At 47.4% G+C, this 18,153-nt stretch overlaps 1 protein-coding gene across 1 annotated transcript; it reads left to right on the top strand.

The window, feature by feature from the left end:
- The first annotated feature begins 298 nt into the window (after positions 1 to 298).
- C15H20orf85 (chromosome 15 C20orf85 homolog) lies at positions 299 to 9,912 on the top strand. Its single transcript, XM_036826992.1, has 4 exons — positions 299 to 414; positions 2,392 to 2,473; positions 3,896 to 3,997; positions 9,504 to 9,912. The coding sequence occupies exons 1-4, from the start codon at positions 347 to 349 to the stop codon at positions 9,663 to 9,665; spliced, it is 414 nt and encodes a 137-aa protein (XP_036682887.1). The 5' UTR covers positions 299 to 346; the 3' UTR covers positions 9,666 to 9,912.
- Positions 9,913 to 18,153: the final 8,241 nt, after the last annotated feature.

The raw sequence follows: 18,153 nt of genomic DNA, 5'->3' as shown, positions 1-18,153 counted from the left end.
ACGCTTAGAGTTGGTACACTTGGCCTGTATACTTGCATGACGGGTCTAAATTTTAAACGGAGGAGGGAATGTAAGGTCTTGAGGTTTCACCAAGGTTTTCCCCAGAGAAGGGCTGCTGCACCCGCGAGCCAGGCAGGTGGGCAGGGAGGGGAGCGAAGAGCGCAGCTGCGGACTGAGGTTGGCAGTGGGTGCACGGAAGCCGCGAAGCCAGGCGGCCACAACCTCGCCAGGTGCTGCGCCGTCTCCGCCTCCGCGTCCTGCGTTGCTTGGCAACCGGTCTCCTAGGCGACGTGAGACGCTGAGCCTAGGGCCCAAGCGTGCCGGGCGCTCCAAGACCCCAGGCCCCATGGCGCAGAAGCCCATCAGCAGGGCCGCGGCCGAGCGCATGAACCTCGTGGCCCAGGACGAGATCTGGTAACGCCCGGGAACCGGTAACCCAGTGGGCTGGGCTGTTCCCACCTGAAGTGTTCAACCTGGCGGCCTCAGTTTCCCCACCGAGTCCTGGAGGTTGTCGACCTCTGGGCGCGAAGAGCGTGCCCTGGAGGTGGTCGGGGGCCTTGCGGAAAGGGGGCAGTGTTAGGGACGAAAGAGTCTTTCTTTCTCTTCTCTTAGGCACACCACAAAGGCGTGAAAGATTTTGCATCTGGCTTTACAACCCACTGCAAAGCTTTGCTTGTTGAGATACGACTGATGTGTGCTTATTTTTAATATTTACCAAATGTTTAAAAAAATCTTAATGTTTGTTCAGTTCGAATGAGAGCACTTCACATTCTCTCTTGCTTGTCCTGGTTTTTGAACAAGAAGTTTTAATATAAAGATTAGATCCATTTTCTAAAAGATTCATGTTCAGCAGACATCTGTAATGGATGTTTTTATTTGGCATTCTATCCCATTGCTAAATAGTATCCCATCTCTTTGAAGTTTTAACCAGTATGGGAAGTTACTAATTTAGATGCAAGTAAGTAAATATTAGCAACAACAAACCATCATGGCTTACCTCTTAAACTTCAGTTATCCTATTGTCATCTCTATGACTTTTACCATTTCCTTGAAAACCTTGTAATAGTCACTTCATATTTTTCTTTAAATTAGCTTTGTTTCACTTAATGAACTTATTTTTATAGGAAACTATATCACTCTTGAAAATGGAAAGCCAGTATTATTTGCAATAAATACATGCTATTATTATTTTTTAAATCTTTATTTTTATCCAAGTACCCACGATAGGAAATACTACCTAGCAGGGTATTAGAGGGTCTGTTCCCTCTGCCTAGAATGCCCTTTTCTCTCTTCCCCCACCAAACAAACTCCTACTCATCCTTCAAGACCCAAATCAGATGGCCCCTCCTGTGTGAACAGAGCCAATTAAGCCCTTAGACTGTTGTGTCCCATGTCCAAAGTGGCTATTGAACATTTGAAATGTGATTATTCCAAATTGGGGTGAGCAGTAAATGTAAAATACTAGATTTCAAAAACTTCATGCCCCTAAAAAGTGATACCAAAATTAAGTTCACCTGTTGATTTTTACTTTTTAAAAAATGTGGCTCTAGAAAATTTTAAATTACATATATGGCTCATATTTTTGTCTCATGTTACAGCTCCCTTGGAAATAAGACTCTGCTTTAAATGCTCAGTGCCCAGGGAAAGAGCCTGGCCAGGGCCTCTGAAACTGTTGAGACATCAGAGGGGGCTTGAGGTGCAGATATTGATTCCAAAATAGGAAAAGAAACTTGAAAATCAAAATGAATAAATGTTTAATAAGATTTTTGCAAAATGTGACACACCCGCTCTTCAACTGCAACTCAGTTCAGCTCCTAGGTAGTTATGTATAAATTATATTCAATGTGGAGGAAAAGCAGGGCCAGGATTAGGGTGGGATGAGTGAGGCATCTGGAGTGCAATAGTTCGGGGGGGGGCTCCATCTCAAGGTCATGCAGGTGCTGGCTCTGCACTTGCAAGAACCTGAGAGTGGGCGCCTCCTTAAATTTTGCATCCCAGGGCCTCCTCACTCACTCTGCCCTGGTCCTTGCTCTGAAAACAAAGGAACTTTATATGTACCTCCATAATGATTTAACACTCCCCCATTACTATAGGTCCAGGGGCCCCCAAAACAAGGATTCCATTCCTAGATGACCCCTCGGGCAGAGTCAGCCCCAGTCCTGTCTGCTCCCCGAGGTACCATCCAACGAGCATCTCTGGTTCTTAGACATGTGTCTCCCTTACATTAGTGGGAAGTCCCCAGCGACAGGGACTCCTGCTCCCTCCCTGACACGGAATCATCATTCAGTCCAGATGCATTGAAGAATGTAAACTTCTCCCCATTGCACCTTAGGGTTTGCTACTTTAACCCTTTTCAAATGTTGTCTGGCATGTAAGAGCTTTCTTTTTCAGGAAGTACCGCCTGAAGGCTGAAAACGAAGCACGGCAAAACTGGGCCCCGAACTGGGGATTTTTAACAACCCCCCTCGAGGAGGTAAATGTAAATTTGATGAGCTCGGAGGTTATAGAATCAATCATTTCCAAGAATAAATGGTTATGAAGTGTATAATTTGCAAGAATAAATTTAAAGAGCATGCTGTAGGCCAAGACGGCTGACATCTGAAGTTTCCTCCCATTCACAAATTTATTGAGCACTTACTATGTTATGTGCCAGGCACGTTCTAGGTGCTTCATCCGAACCAGCTCGTTGAACCCACACGACAACCCCTGTGTGGAGGGGGTTGCTCTTTGATGTCCCTTTTCCAAATGAGGAAGTTGAGCTCAAAGAAGCGCAAAGTCACACAGCTCAGAAAAAGAGGCACCAGGGGGAGATGCTGGTCTGGCTGATTCCAGGGCCACTCGGCCTTGGAATTCCCATCTGTAAAATGGGGTGATAGTCCTCACTGCCTCACTGAGTGACTGTGACGTTCAGATGGAAAGAGAGGAGAGGCCAAGTGAATATCGGCATGATTATTAGGAAAATACTCTTGGTATTTCCTACACCAGATAGGAAACAAAAACGAGGAAAAAGACCAGGCATAATTAATAGGGAGGGATGGGGACACCAGCAAAGAGACCACTGACCCCATCCAGAGGCAGCCACCGTCAGCCCAGCTGAGGGCTACCAGGCAAGCAGACTGGCTGTATTTTCTGACTGTTCAAGAGAGTCCAGAAATCCAGATGCTTTAATGAAATCTTCTGAGTCTAGAATAGTGGCTTGGATTTATAAGACACCAACAGGCCCGCAGAATGCTTGTGTGAGCTTCACTGGGATTGTGGCCAGTGGTTTGCAACCTTCCACGTGATCTCCAGGACACAACATGAGGAAACCACATTTCTCTGGAGGGAGGCAGAATCGCACAAAGGCCGCATAATTCGAAATGTTCATGATTCTAGGCAGCGTAAAGCCCCTTTGTAATTCACCCCGTCCCACTAGCGCTGAAATTATGCCATTCTTAATGAGTTTTTTTTAATACTTAGAGAGTTACACAATTTGAAATTGTATGCATAAAATGGGTCCTTATTAATATAATATGCATAAAAGAGTCTATATTAATATTCCTTATGTGTAATTAAGTTGGGTTTTTGAAGAGTTCAAAATTGCTTTAAAAATTAAAAGGGGGGATGGAGGCTCTCCTCATAGTTTACAGGTTGGTCCTGAACCTTGCTGCCATGTTTTACTCTGAGTCCGTAACCTGTGACGTGTTCTCAGATCACTCGGCAGGGGTGTAAATAGGCAGTCTGCAAGGGCCTGGGGCTGAGCTCACACGCAGGCTGGCCAGTCCCTGCTCCGCCCCTTTCTAACTGTGATCTGAGCACCGCCTTACCTGTAAAGTGCCTTGTCCTGGGGGGGCAGTGAGGGGAAGCTTCCGAGGTCTCACCCTGCGGGGCCCCATCCCTGGGGATTGTGTTTCAGCTGATCAAGTGTGAAGAAGAGCCCGCCACCCCAAAGCCCAAAATCGAGCTTCCCGAGCACTTCCGCATCCGGCCAGTGACCCCAGTGGAGAAATACATCAAGGTTAGCAAAGTCCTTTTAAGTACTTGCTTTGCTAAGTAAGAAATCAACCCCACCGGAGATGGTGTTTCTCCGGTGTTGCTGTGGTGGGCCCAGCCACCTGCACAGGTAATAACACAGCGGCGCCCGGCCTGCGGGGAGGCGGGTTTCCAGCCCTTTCCAAGCGCCTACATGGGAGACACAGCGGGTTACTGGTCCCTACACGGGCGGGACCTCAGAGGCCAGAGGAAGGAGTTGGGATCTGAGCCCGATTTGCAGTGGGAAGCAGGGCCACGGCGTGTTGAGAATTGCCTTTTTAAGAGATCGCTCTTGTTGCTGAGTGAGGGACCAGGCTGTCCAGAGGGGTGAAGACTTAGATGGTGTTCCCACCTGAGACCCATCAGCTGCGGATGTAGGGTAGATGCCTCTAGAAGTTGCTGAGCTCTGTATGTCCCTGGGTCTCCTCTCATGCGTCTGTCACTTTAATCCTGGGTTCTGCTCTCTGCCCAGCTATGGAGAAGGCATTTCTGTGCCCTGATGGGGAGAGCGGATGAAAACTCAGGGTGAAGGCGGCCAGGGGTGGGGGAGTTAGGCTCTGGATTTTGTTTTCCTGACGCCCTCAGGGTCTGATGGGGTGGCCAGCTCGTTCGTAGTGGCTGCTCAGTGGGTACGATCTGTTAGCCGAATGAATGAATGAATGCATTCCACTGAGATGTTGAGAGGGCTCCCCCCTGATTATACAACAATGGAGACTCACTGATTTTTCTAGAAATACAGCAAAATATAAATCATACATTAAAACATCCATATGTACCCTGACCCATGGTTAACATTTTGGGGAGTTCCTTCCAGATGTTTTCTATGCCTCCATATACCACCAATAAATGCTAGCTCTTATTTTATTACTGTCCTTTAGTTGCTCCCCATACTGAGTGCTTTATATGGTTACCTTATTTCCACAACATCCCTGGAAAGTGGCTATAATTGCCATCAAACCCATTTGGCAGATGAGGAAACTGAAGCTGACAAAGGCTGAATAACTTTCCCAAGGTCAAGTGGGTCTGATTCCAGAGCCATACTCTTAAATGTTATTTTTTGACTGCTCCTTCAATAAACACACACACATACACACACATGCATATATATATATTTAAAAACCAAACTCCACAGGCTGCTTTGTAATCTCCTTTTTTCACTTAACAATATACCCTATATATCTTTCCATGCAATTAATTGTAGCACTCCAAATCCTTATTATGTTAATGACTGCATTTTTCTCCATTGTATGGGTCGACCATGATATGTATACCCTTCCCCTATCTCTGGACGTCTAGGTTGTACCCAGTGTGCAAGGAGCACCCTTGTAGACACAGTGTTTTGCTCCGGGTCAGTAAGTTTATTGGGAGACGTGCCCAGAAATGCAGTGGTTGTTCCAATGAACCACACACGTGCGGAACCCGCTCTGCCCGCACAAACTCCGACTGGAAGCCTAGGGCTGGCCAGCGGACAGAGCAAGAGGGGCAGGTAGAGGCTCTGCTAGTTCTCCACAGCCGGGTTTTAATTCTGCCACCTCCCTACCCCCCACCTCCACCCCAGAAGGGGACACAGGGGTGAGGGACCCTGCTGTCTCTCCTGGCCACGAGCGGTCCCCGTAAGTGCCTTGCCCCTGGGGAAGCTGGGCCCCTCCCTCTGCCATCCTGACAAATGGCCCCCGTGCCTGCTCAGGCGGGTGGCAGCTACCACCAGAATCATCATCTTTTCAAAGGAAGCGTTCCCACCTAGAGATCAGGACAGCATCCCCTTCTGCGGGGGAGAAGAGAGGAACTGTCCTGGGGCCAGGACAAAACGGAACCTGATTTCCCCCTGTGTGAGCCTCTGCTTAGGAGGCCAGGTGTGGAAGCCACACCCCTGTCACAGCCTGCAGGGGTGGAAGGTGGGGGGGGGGGGGGGGAGGAGTGGAGGGCCAGTCTCACGATCCAGCAGAGAGAGGCACTTTGCTTGTTTCCCTCTGAGCTTCCTTCCTTGCCGAAGAAATGGTTCCCGTCTTCCTCCTTCCCATCCCCGCTTCAGGTGGATAGACCCTTTAAAAATACATTTATGGTTTAACAGGCATCCTACACCCCAAAGGGCAATGCCGTGAAAAGCCTCCTTCCCTCCCCCGACTCCTGAGAGCTGTTGCCCCCGTCTCTGCACCCTTCCCCAGATGCAATATGCCTATCCAAGTGGATGTGGAGGGCTCTAGCCCTTTTTCCTTAGTACACAAATTATACCATATTTTACATCTTTTTATGCATCTTTTTTTCTCTTAGCAGTTTGTCTTCAAAGTCGTCCTATCTGAGAATATACAGAGCTACCTCATTCTTTTAAACTGCTGCGTAGTTTTCCATGGTGCGGAGGGGCTGTGGCTGAACGGATCCCCCATGGATGGACATGCAGGCTATGTCCAGGCACTTGCTATGACAAACAGGGCCTTGGCATGTGCGCGTGCAGGTATTAGGATGTCTTAGGATAAATGCCTAAGGATGGATTGTCAGGTCAAAGAGTGTTTGCATTTTCATTTTTCGTACATGACGGTAATACTGCCCTTCACAGAGAATTAACAACAGATTCTCCCATAAGCTCCTTCACAGTGGTGTTTTCATCTCTTTATCTGGTGGGTGAAGTGTGGCATCCCAGGGTGGGTTCTGACTGCATTTCTCTTACAAGTTGGAGATGGACTTGAAAGCTGGTCCGTGTGTTCCCGAGGTCTCAGCATCATGGAGAACTGGCTCGCTGGAGGAAATTCTGGCCCCACTGGCATTTGTTCATGACCCTCCTTGCATGGGGCCTCTCAAGAGATTAATTTTAATACCTCATCAAGAATATATGTTAAGGGGCTTCGTCCACCAGGACCGTCCCCTCCGGCCACCGCCTCACTCAAAGATCCTTTGAGCCAAGCGTGAACTCGTAACCCCAAGCATACCAAACCTCTTCATCTCGGTTCTTCTACTGGAACAAATACTCCTCACTGCTGTCTTGGTTCAAATCCCCCCGTAAGAGCAGAACAGAAGATTATTCCAAATGGAAGGGAGAAACCTGCATAAACATTTAGCCTCATTTTCCAAACATTTCCCAAATTTCAAGGAATTGACAAACAAAATCGTGGGGTTTTTTTCATTTCAGATAGAATCCCATTTCCCTTCTAGTTTTTAATTAATTGTTTTTCATTCCTGTGGCATCTATGGTTTGGGTGTGTGTGTGTGTGTGTACACACATATGTATCATAAAACCTTCTAATCAAACCTATAACTGCCAGGATACCATCTGACAATGTTGCCACATATTTTATAAAGGGCACTGTGAACTGTAGCATTTGATATTTCTGCACCTTACTTTTTTCTCTTTTTTGCTCTTTTACCAGATAAAAATTGTTTCATTGGGTCGTGAATTAAATGTGTTAAGCATTACAAGATAAAGAGACATGTTTGGTGATCGCTACTTTCAGGGAAAATGTGATCTCCGAGGCCAGCTGATTGGAGCTTGCTTACGTTCGGTGCACCTTACTTAGGGACCCTGGCTCTTCTGTCTTTTCTTTCTAATTTTTGCTTTCAGTTTTATTAAGCAGCTATAATTGACATACAGTACTAAGTAAGTATAAGGTGTGCAGCTTCATGAGTTGACTTACATACACCATGAAATGATGATCACAATAAGTTTAGCCAACATCCGTCTTCTCATATAGATACAAAATTTAAGAAATAGAAAGAAAATTATTTTCTCCTTGTGATGAGAATTCTTAGCATTCACTCTCTTAACAGCTTCCATATATAAGGTAGAGCAGTGCTCATAATATTTATCCTGTTGTACGTTACATCCCTAGCACTTGTTTGTCTTATAACTGGAAGTCTGTACCTTTTGACCACCTTCATCCAATTCCCCCTCCCCCGCCCCCGCCTCTGGTAACCGCAAATCTGACCTCTTTTTCTACGAGTTTCTTTGTTTTTGAAGTATAATTGACCCACAACACTATGTTCGTTCTTATTATACAACGCAGTGATTCAATATTTCTAAACATTTCAAAATGATCACCGTAAGTCTAGTTACGCTCTGTCACCATACAAAGATATTGCATAATTACTGACTATATTCCCCACACTGTACATTTCATCCCTGTGACTCATTTATTTTGCAGCTGGAAGTTTGTCCCTCTCACTCTCCCTCACCCATTTCTCTCCTCCTCCGCCACCCCTCTGGCAACCACCTGTTTGTTCTCTGTTTCTATGACTCTGTTTCTGTTTATTTTTGTCCATTTGTTTTGTTTTTTAGACTCCACATGTAAGTAAAATCATGCAGTATTTGTCTTTCTCCGTCTGACTTATTTCACTTTCAAGTATCCTCTAGATCCATCTATGTTGTCACAAATGGGAAGATTTCATTAATTTTTATGGCTGAGTAATATTCCATTGTATATATAGACCACATCTTTATCCAGTCATCTGTTGATGGGCACTTAGGTTGCTTCCTTATCTTGGCTATTGTAAATAATGGTTCAATGAACATAGAGTTGCATATATCTTTTCGAATTAGTGTTTTCATTTAATTTAGGTAAGTACCCAGGGGTGGAATTGCTGGATAGTATGATAGTTCTATTTTTAATTTTTTGACAAACCTCCATACTGTTTTCCACAGTGGCTGCACCAATTTCCATTCCCACCAACAGTGCAGGAGGGTTCCCTTTTCTCCACATCCTTGCCAACACTTGTCATTTGTTGTCTTTTTGATGATGGCGACTCTGACAGGTGTGATTAGTGACAGTGAACATCTTTTAACGTGACTGTTAACTACCTGTATATCTTCTTTGGAAAAATCTTCTTTGGACCTTCTATTCAGGTCCTCTGCCCATTTTTTAATCAGGTTGTTTGTTTTTTTGATGCTGAGTTGTATGAGTTCTTTGCATATCTTGGATATTAACCCTTTATCACATACGTTTGCAAATATCTTCCCCCAGCCAGTAGGCGGCCTTTTTGTTCTGTTGATAGTTTCCTTCTCTGTGCAGAAGACGCCTTTTAGTTTGATGTAGTCCCATTTGTTTATTTTTCCCTTGCCTGAGGAGACATATCCAAAAAGATATTGCTAAGACCAATGTCAAAGAGTGTGCTGCCTATGTTTTCTTCTAGCAGTTTTATGGTTTCAGGTCTTACCTTTAAGTCTTTAATCCACTTGAGTTTAGTTTTGTGCATGGTGTGAGAAGCAGACCAGTTTGCTTCTTTTGCATGTCGCTGTCCCGTTTTCCCAACACCAGTTATCGAGGAGGCTGCCTTTTCCCCACTGTATATTCTGCCTCCTTTGTCATGGATTAAGTGCCCATAGAAGTGCGGGTCCATTTCTGGGCTCTCTGGTCTGTTCCATTGACCTGTGTGTCTATTTTGGGGCCGGTACCGTGGTTCTTTCTGTCTTTTCCCCATCAGGCGTGCCGATCCTGATGCCTCCGTGGACACGCCTCGTGCTGCTGTGACCCGAGGCGACTCAACCCCCTGCCTTTCTATTCCAGGTGCTCCCATCCCCCCCAGTCCCAAAGACGACCCAGGGCTTCATCGGCTGGAGATCCGGGGTGCCGGGCCTGAACAAGTGGCTGGAGCACGATTATGAGATCAGAAGCTGCAAAGGGGCGTATGCCAAGGAGCTAAACTGGCCGAAGCAAGGTGTCCACTGAGTCCAGACAGAGACCCCGGCCCCTGGGGCAAGGAAGGGTGGACCGCCAGGCGCCGGTGCCCATGCCCAGGAAAGGAAGAGTTCCCCAGCCTCCCCCCAAGGACAGGGTTCCTCTCCCCATCTGCTCATGGGATATTGTTGCAAAGAACACAAAACAGCCCTTAGACGTTTTCAATTCACCAATGCCTCCCTTCCAGAACATTCTTGTAACATATTCATTCTTGGCTAATGCAATGAATAAAGCAAAATAGACTCTCTGATTTTTTTTTAATACCATGGGAATTTCTAGGTATAGCTTTAAAAACCACAATGTGATTTCATTTTTAAATATTTGTCTAAACCCTTTAGTGTCACCTTCAATCCCCCTTCTCAGCATCCTTGTTGTAATGAGGTTGTTGGCCAGGTGTTTCTGTACCCAAATACCCCTGGGCCTGCTCTTCAGGAGGAATAAAGCGCTTTGAGCGTCCCTCGACACTCCTTCCCCAGGATACCTGCAATACGTCAACAGCTTTAAAGCAAAAAAGAGCACAAGATGTGCCATTGATGCAGATTTCCTGGAGAGGATGGGTTTCCTAAGCGCTCTGTAGGAAACCTTCCCCGATTACCTGGTCCACCCCCCCGACCCCCATCACCACGCAGACAGCAGCCGAGCTGGGCAACGAGGTCCTCATCCGTCCCCCGTGGACGTTTGACATTAATCCCTTGGTCAACATTTGATTTCCGGTCCCTGCTTGTCCCTGAGGCTTTGCTTCACCTCCTACAAATGGGGCTGGGGGTGGAGAGTGCGGTGTCCAGTTGGTGAAAGAGGGCAGCAAGGAAGAGCCAGCAGGCCCTGAGGCCCCGCCAACCGGACCCCAGGCAGTAGGAAAGCGGAGAGTTTGTAGGTGGCCTGGGAAGGCGGGTCGGTGTTTCGTTTCTGAGTAGCAGCGGTGGTGCCTCCTTCACACCTGGGGTGGGCAGAGGTGGGGGGCAGCCATATCAGTTACCTGCCCTCCACGGAGTCACGTTCCTTCCTCCCTCTGGTTGGTCCAGCGTCACTGTTCACGGGATGGGTTCCTCCCTGGGTTTGCTTGAGTGAGGGGGCTGGAGGCGCTTGTATCCCATGGAATCCGCCTACAAGTCCCACCCATCCAAACCATTCCTGCTCACCTGTCTGTCCAGGTGTGGGTGGGAGCGCTTTACCAATCCAAGAATCCCTCATCTAGAACCTTCCCCCGACCCTAGACGCTGGCCTCCCCTAGCACACTTCTACAGGGACTCCATGACTTTGGGGGCACCAAATGCTGGGGGACAGAATTCCTCCTGAGTCTGGGCCATCCCCTGCAAGTTCTGGGCTCAGTGTCCAAATCCCAGAGGCCCCTGGCTGAAGAGCTTCTCTTGTTCAGGGATGTGGTTCTCTATAAAGCCTGCAGGATGTGCTTTGAGAGATTGGGTTTCTCACCCATGGGTAGGGGGTGCTGACTGCCGACAGCTCCAGAGCCAGCCAGTCGGGCGCTGAGAACAGAGCCACCAAGCAAAATCTCCTCCCAGCCACCTCGTCGGTTCTCTGCCCCACACGGCCCTCCTCCAGCCCAGAGCTGGAAACTCAGGTTCTCACGGGCTGCCCAGCCTGGAAGAGCTGGAACATGAGAGAAACAGCCCTTCAAGAAGCCTCGTCATTCCCTCTGAGTGCGGTGCCTACACTCATCACCTGCCACATGGGTCACATGGGCCATGGCCACCAGGAAATCCCACGGTCGTCATGCTCACATCTCACCTGCCACCCACAGACCACACATTTAAAGGAGAAATGTCACAGCTCTTTAGGTCCTGAGAAAAAAGAGGACCAAGGTATTACGGGCTAAACTGTGTCCCCCCAAAAAAGATCTGTCAAAGTCCTATCGTCCAGCACCTGTGAATGTGGCCTGATTTACAAATAGGGTGATTGCAGAGGGAATGAGTTAAGATGAGGTCATACTGGAGTGGGGGTGTGGGGTTAATCCAATGTGACTGGTGTCCTTGTAAGAAGAGGAGAGACACGGGGAGGACAAGGCCACGTGAAGACACAGACACACAGGGGAGAAGCCATGTGACCACAGAGGCAGAAATTGGAGTGATGTATCTACAAGCCAAGGGATGCCAAGAACTGCCAGCAAACCACCAGGAGCCAGGAAGAGGCAAGGAAGGATTCTACCCTACAGGCTGCAGAGGGAGCACGGCCCTGCCGACACCTTGACATCAGACTGCCAGCCCCCAGAACTGTGAGAGAACCAGCTTCTGTTACTTAAGCTGCCCGGTCTGTGGTCCTTGGTTATGGCTGTGCAGGAGAAGAGCAGAGTATTGAATACATTTTGCTGCCTCTCTCTCCCCCCGCTCAGAAAATACCCTCCTCTGAGCACGTGTCCTTCATTGGTCTTGACTCAGGCTGTGTCTGCATGAGACCAGGTCACGTGGCTCATTCAACTCCAAAGATGTTTCCAATCACCCAGATGTTTAGCCTGATATAGACTAAACAACGGGATGCTTGGCCAGACTCGTCCCACTTAAATCCTAATGTTTTGGCATCTCGGTCATCGCTGCAGGCGAGGCATCTACCCTTGAAGAAACCCACGTCCCTTGTTGTGATCAGATGCCGCCACTGTGGTTGAGCGGAGCAGCCAGAATCTTCTGTCTTCAAGCTTTGCCTCGACCCCACCAGGGTTGAATTTCTGTCTGCTAGGCATGAGGCAGCACACACCTTGGCCTGGGACACAACTCCAACGTCAGGTGCTGCTTTTTGTTCTAATTCCTGATCATAAAATGAATGTGAGAATCATCTTCTACAACAGTTTGGCAACAAAAAAGTCTAGCAAAGAAGATGGGCTCCCTTGACAGTCTGGACCCCAAGCCTGGACGGGAATTCAACATGCCCAGTTCGACTCTCCTGAAACTTGCTGGTGGGTCGACTTTAATTCTGATTTTAACTGGCTGGTCTGTGTTGGTCAGCAGCCTGGTTGTAGGTCAGGGCTGTCAAGGGAAATGACCCAGAGCAGCAGAGCGGGCCACACCGCAGTACGAACAGCTGAAACTTCAGAAAGGCTAGAAGTCCGGGTTGCAAAGGTTTTCAGGGCTGTCCCGGCCCTGGTACCCACCGTAGACCAGTGGAGGAAATGGGTACATCCATACTTAGATCTACTTAACTTCAGGTCCTTGGGAGAATAAAAATTCAAGAGACCCAGATCAACCCTGTGCACTGTTGGTGGGACTGTAAGTTGATGCAACCTGTATAGAAAGCAGTAACGGAGGTTCCTCCAAAAATTTTAAATAGAACTATCATATGATCCAGCAGTTCCACGTCTGGGTATTTATCTGAAGGAAATGAAATCTCTGTCTCAAAGAGATATCTGCAGCCCCATGTTCATTGTAGCATTTCGTACAGTAGCCAAGAGGTGGAAACAACCTAAGTGCCCATTGATGGGTGAGTGGATAAAGAAAATGTGGTATATTTGTATACAATGAAATATCATTCAGCCATAAAAAGGAAGGAAATCCTGCCAGCGCAATGACACGGATGGACGGTGAGGACATGATTCTAGGTGAAATGAGTCAGAGAGAGAAAGACAAACACTCTATGATTTCACTTCTATGTGGAATCTAAAAAAAAAAAAATCTCATAGAAACAGAACAAATCGATGGTTGTCAGAGGTGTGGGTGGGGAAAATGGGTGAAGGGATTCAAAAGGTACAAACTTCCAGGGATAAGATAAATGAATTCTGGGGATGTAATGTACAGCATGGTGACTATAAATTCTAAGATTTCTTTAAAAAGAGAGGGAGAGGGAGTCAGATCAAAATCTGAAGACACACAAATCCTTTAGACAGTGAGAACACAAATACATTTAAACTTCTAGGAAACTATTTGATGCTTTTTGCCACCCCTTAATTGAGATGACGCTTACTCCAAGTTTATGTTCATGTGTTTAATGCCCCGTAAAACTACTTCTACTTAAAACATTGAAGCACAGATTCTTTTTTACCCTTTTGCTCTGGTCAACACACAGATGGTTTTATAAACTAACCAACATCTCAGAAACCTCAGTTGATGGGATTTTTTTCTGCCTCCGATAATTTATTCACTAACCATGTATGTGTTTTATTTAAAAAAATAAAAATGAGACAACATTTCTGCAGGTCTCCAATTACACTGCCAGGAGCCTCCGCACCACACCAATCCCCCTGGACTCAGATGACCCAAGTAATCTGGGCTGCACTCGTGGGCTCATAAGAGAGCACAAATGTCCAGTCAAAGGCCACCGCTGAGAATGGGAGTGGACAGCACTGGAGGATTCCATCACCCTGGACCGTCTCAAACTTGACATTTAATCTATGGAAATCAACCTCTTTGTGGGTGTCCAAATGCGCTCACAAATGTCACCACACACTGTGAAATGCCACAACATTTCCAAGGTCGAGACGAGGCTGGTGAACCTGGGTTCATGATGCTGAAATACATCACAGCAATGAACGTCCAAACGGGCCTCGGTCTAAATGAGTGACCTCGGGAATGAAGCAAAATATAATTGGGCCGAGGACTTGGGATGGATGCTGTCACAAGCACAGCTCTGTCTAAGACAAAGTAGAAACTCCGGTGCTTGAATTTCAAGAAAATGACATGACCGAATGAAATAAAACTAGTGGAGAACACAACTCTTGCTCTTACATGTTCAAACACACCCAGGTACCCACCCAGTGGACCCTGGACTGAGGGAACCCACTGTCCAACAGCTCAGGAGGCCTTAATCCAACAGCGCACAAGGAACTGAGTCCTGCTGGTGATCATGTGAACAAGCCCGGAAGCCGATCCTTCCCAGCAGAGCCTTGCGATGGTCCCAGCCTGGGAGAGACCCCGACCCAGAGGACCCAGCGAGGCTGCACCTGGGCTCCTGACCCACAGGAGCTGGGAGATCACAAATGCTGTTTTAAGCCACTAAGTCTGGGGTTAATTTGTTATGCAGAAGCAGATAACAAATACAGGCTATAATAGCACATAAAGAGCAAACCCACCCGATCACCCCATTTTCAGGAGAGCCTAGAGAATTCCCCAGAGGCTCTGCAGAGTTCCGGGATTCAGGGACATTCCCTCAAGGCACACTGACGTCACCATACGGAGCAGAGCTCTTTTGCAAGGAAATACCGTGAAATATCCTTCAGGAAGCTCTTCCTTAAAATTGCAGAAGCTGGACCAGCATTCCAGGGGACGCTTGTCATTTTAAGTTTGGGGGACAAAGCCGGAAAAATAATCCACGATCCCTCTAGCTCCAACGACGGTGTAAAAACAGTCCTTACAGGTCCACCAAGGGCCAGGTAGAGCTTCCCTCGCATCAGTGGGCTGCGTGAGGAGCCGGGCTCAGGAGTCAGCAGCTGCCCTCCAACCTGACCACTCCCCTTTCAGACCGTGTGACCTCGGGCAGGTGGGTGGACCACTCAGACCCCTGCCCCCTCAGCTGCGAGATGAGGACACAGATTCAGGCTCACGGGGGGAGGTGAGTAAGGATTAACGGGGATTAGGGTGGAAAGGGGTTGGCAGAGGAGGAAAATGCTTGTTCCATCCCTGGCGGCAAAAGAATAGACGTTTCAGAAACAGGGTGAAGATGAAGTATTTAAGACGTCTGGCCTGGCCAAGGGACTCAGCCAAGGGCGCTTGGTGCTACTTTTATTGCTGTCGTTGGTAATGAAAACAATTCTACTTCCATAAAGTGAGACTGTCCTGAGGCTTTTCAATTAAGTGTACAACATTTACTCAGCACCTACCGTGTTTAAGAGCTGGCTGTGGCCAGAGAAAGCTGGGCGCTCCTTCAAAAACCCACAAATCAATTAAACTCTTCCCCATCCCCCCATGGGGAAAAAGAAAAACTTTAATATCTTTCTGGAGCCATTCATTCAAACTTTAAAAATGGAGCCCAGAATAAGTGTGGATTTTACACTCGTTGTACGTAATTGTAGTACAAGCAGGCTACCTGACTGGGTTTTCGTTTCAGGACACAATCGTGGGGTTAAGAGGCTGTGTTCTGCCTATTCTGGGGCATGACTTCTGATTGGAGGAAAGGCAGACCGTGACTTCTGGTTAAGCCACAGCTTTTGGAACCCCAGGCATCAGAAGAGAGCGGCTTGCTTGTTCCCCAGAGGAATTAGGCACGAGTGTAAGTAAGCAACTGTTGTCTGTGTGTTTGTGTGTGGTTGTGATTGATTGATTTGCTGTACAGGAAGCTCTCTTTTAATTAGGAAATAAATCTTGCTTCTCGATGTCTGACTATAACATTCCCACGAGGATACACATAGAATGTTGATCTGGGCTCAACACGTGCTGCATGGCGGGCACAGAGGTGTGGAGTGAACCAGCCCCGGAGCCAGAGGCTGCGGAAGGGGTGCTTGGCCAGGGCTGAGCCAGGCTAGTGCCCCTTATAGGAAAAGAGAGGCTGGACAGCCACTGGGGCGGGGGGTGGGTGGTGGATAAAGTAAGGGCTTACATTTATTGCATTTATTGGATCTCTACTAAGCGCCAGTGTAATAGTCGGACCCCACTTTTCGATGTCTGACTGCTGACACCATTTAAGCCTCACCCTTCCCTCGCCCCCTCTGCCCACACCTGGGCACGCTTTTCACTATGCAACTCCAACTCACCTTCCGCCTCCTGCCAGCGGCCCTGCCTAAGAGCGACCTTCTCTGCCCCATCGCGGCCTCCACGCTCTCAGGGCGACACACACCACTCGCGACAGCGCGTCAACCAGCAAGTCCGCCTTTATTTGTGTAATATTTTTACTAATATTCTACTCCTCTAAGAGCCTGACATTCCTGGCAGGCCAGGAATCATGTCCAGCTCTCCTCACCGTTACACACACAGCATCTAGAACAATACACAGTGCATAATAGGTGCTGAATACTTGCTGAAAGAAGAAAGACGCTGCTTGAGGTGGAGTCACAGCTGCTCAGCCCTTGAATCATTCACAGCTCAATATAATCTTCACAGTATAAAAGTCTAATAAAGTTACAGGCACCTCAAACGTCCAAATATAAAGATTTCCGGAAAACATGTGTGAAAGTTAGATGTTGAAACTCTCAACAGTCGCTTTACATGCCATTAGGAAAGTTCTCCTTGTTAGAGAGTGAAAACATTTTTACAAAATCCCTAATTACCCTTTGTCTTTTAGAGGTGCTTTTTAGTGCCATATTTCAAATTCGACACCAGCTCTTTTGTTTTGTTTTGTTCAAGACTAAATAGAAAACCTTCAGATTTGCCTACTGTGACATGAGCCCTTGGGCCAGGGACGTGCCACGGTGTCTGAGACACCTGTGATGGTTCATTTTGCATGTTAACTTGACTAAGCCACAGAGGTGCCCAGATTAAACATGATTTCTGAGTGTGTCTGTGCGGGTGTTTCAGGACGAGATGAGCATTTGTATCGGTGGACTTGCAGATCGCCCTCCCCAATGTGGGTGGTCATCCTCCAACCCATCCAAGGGTCTGAATAGAACAAAACGTGGAGGAATGAGGAGTTCACGCCTTTTCCTTCCAGCCTTGCTGCTCAACCTGGGACATCTCGCCTCATGTTCTCCTGCCCTTGGACCGGGATTTACACCATCTGCTAAACTCAAGCTGGAGCTACATCACCAGCTTTCCTGGGTCTTCAGATTGCAGATGGCAGATATGGGACTTCTCAGCCCCCATAATTGTGTGAGCCAATTCTTCATAATAAATCGATAGCTGATAGGTTAGATAGATAGATAGATAGATAGATAGATAGATAGATAGATAGATAGATCTCCTATTAGTTCTGTTTCTCTGGAAACACAACTAACTAATACAATACCCATCTTGGTTGCAATGGCATTAATGGGGGAGACCTTTACTTCTCATCCCAGGTTTCAGCAAGTTCCTGTTTCCCCACTCATTTTTAGAAAACAATTATACTGAAATATAGGACCATGTTCAAACACTTGCACCAAAGAAAGCCAAGGGAGCTACCAATGTGGTGCTGGGGCCCATCCTGATCTCAGGCGTGTAGGCTGTACCACCACAGGACAGCTCAAGTTCATCCGCTGGCTGGTGTGGCGAGGGTTACCCTCCAACACACAAGGAAATGCACCAAGGTTAAGAAAAAGCATACACCATCGTAATTTCTTTGAAAATTGACTCTCTTGCACTATCCTTTGTTTTCCCAGTTTCAATCGAGACACGGGTGTAGAGACACAGTTAAAGTTCCTCTTCACTACACAGAACACAGCATCCTGAGCAAAATGATGAATAGCAACTGGCATACAAATTCAGGATCAAGGACCCTGTGAGGAGGGGCCACAAACCGCAGAGCCCAGGTCCTGTGTAAGGAGCAGCTGCCCCTCGGCTCAGCAGAGCCTCGCCCTGGGGAACTCGGGGCCAGGAAAGCCAGACCTTCTAATCAGTCAAAGGAGTCTGAACAACCTGAATTTTATAATGTAAAGTTTCCCAAATTTTTACACTTAAAATTTTTTTTTGAT

Source organism: Balaenoptera musculus, chromosome 15 (assembly GCF_009873245.2).
Source record: "Balaenoptera musculus isolate JJ_BM4_2016_0621 chromosome 15, mBalMus1.pri.v3, whole genome shotgun sequence".
Taxonomy (NCBI): Eukaryota; Metazoa; Chordata; class Mammalia; order Artiodactyla; family Balaenopteridae; genus Balaenoptera; species Balaenoptera musculus.
The sequence above is the reverse complement of the archived record's forward strand: the minus strand, read 5'-3'. Positions and strand labels throughout refer to the sequence as shown.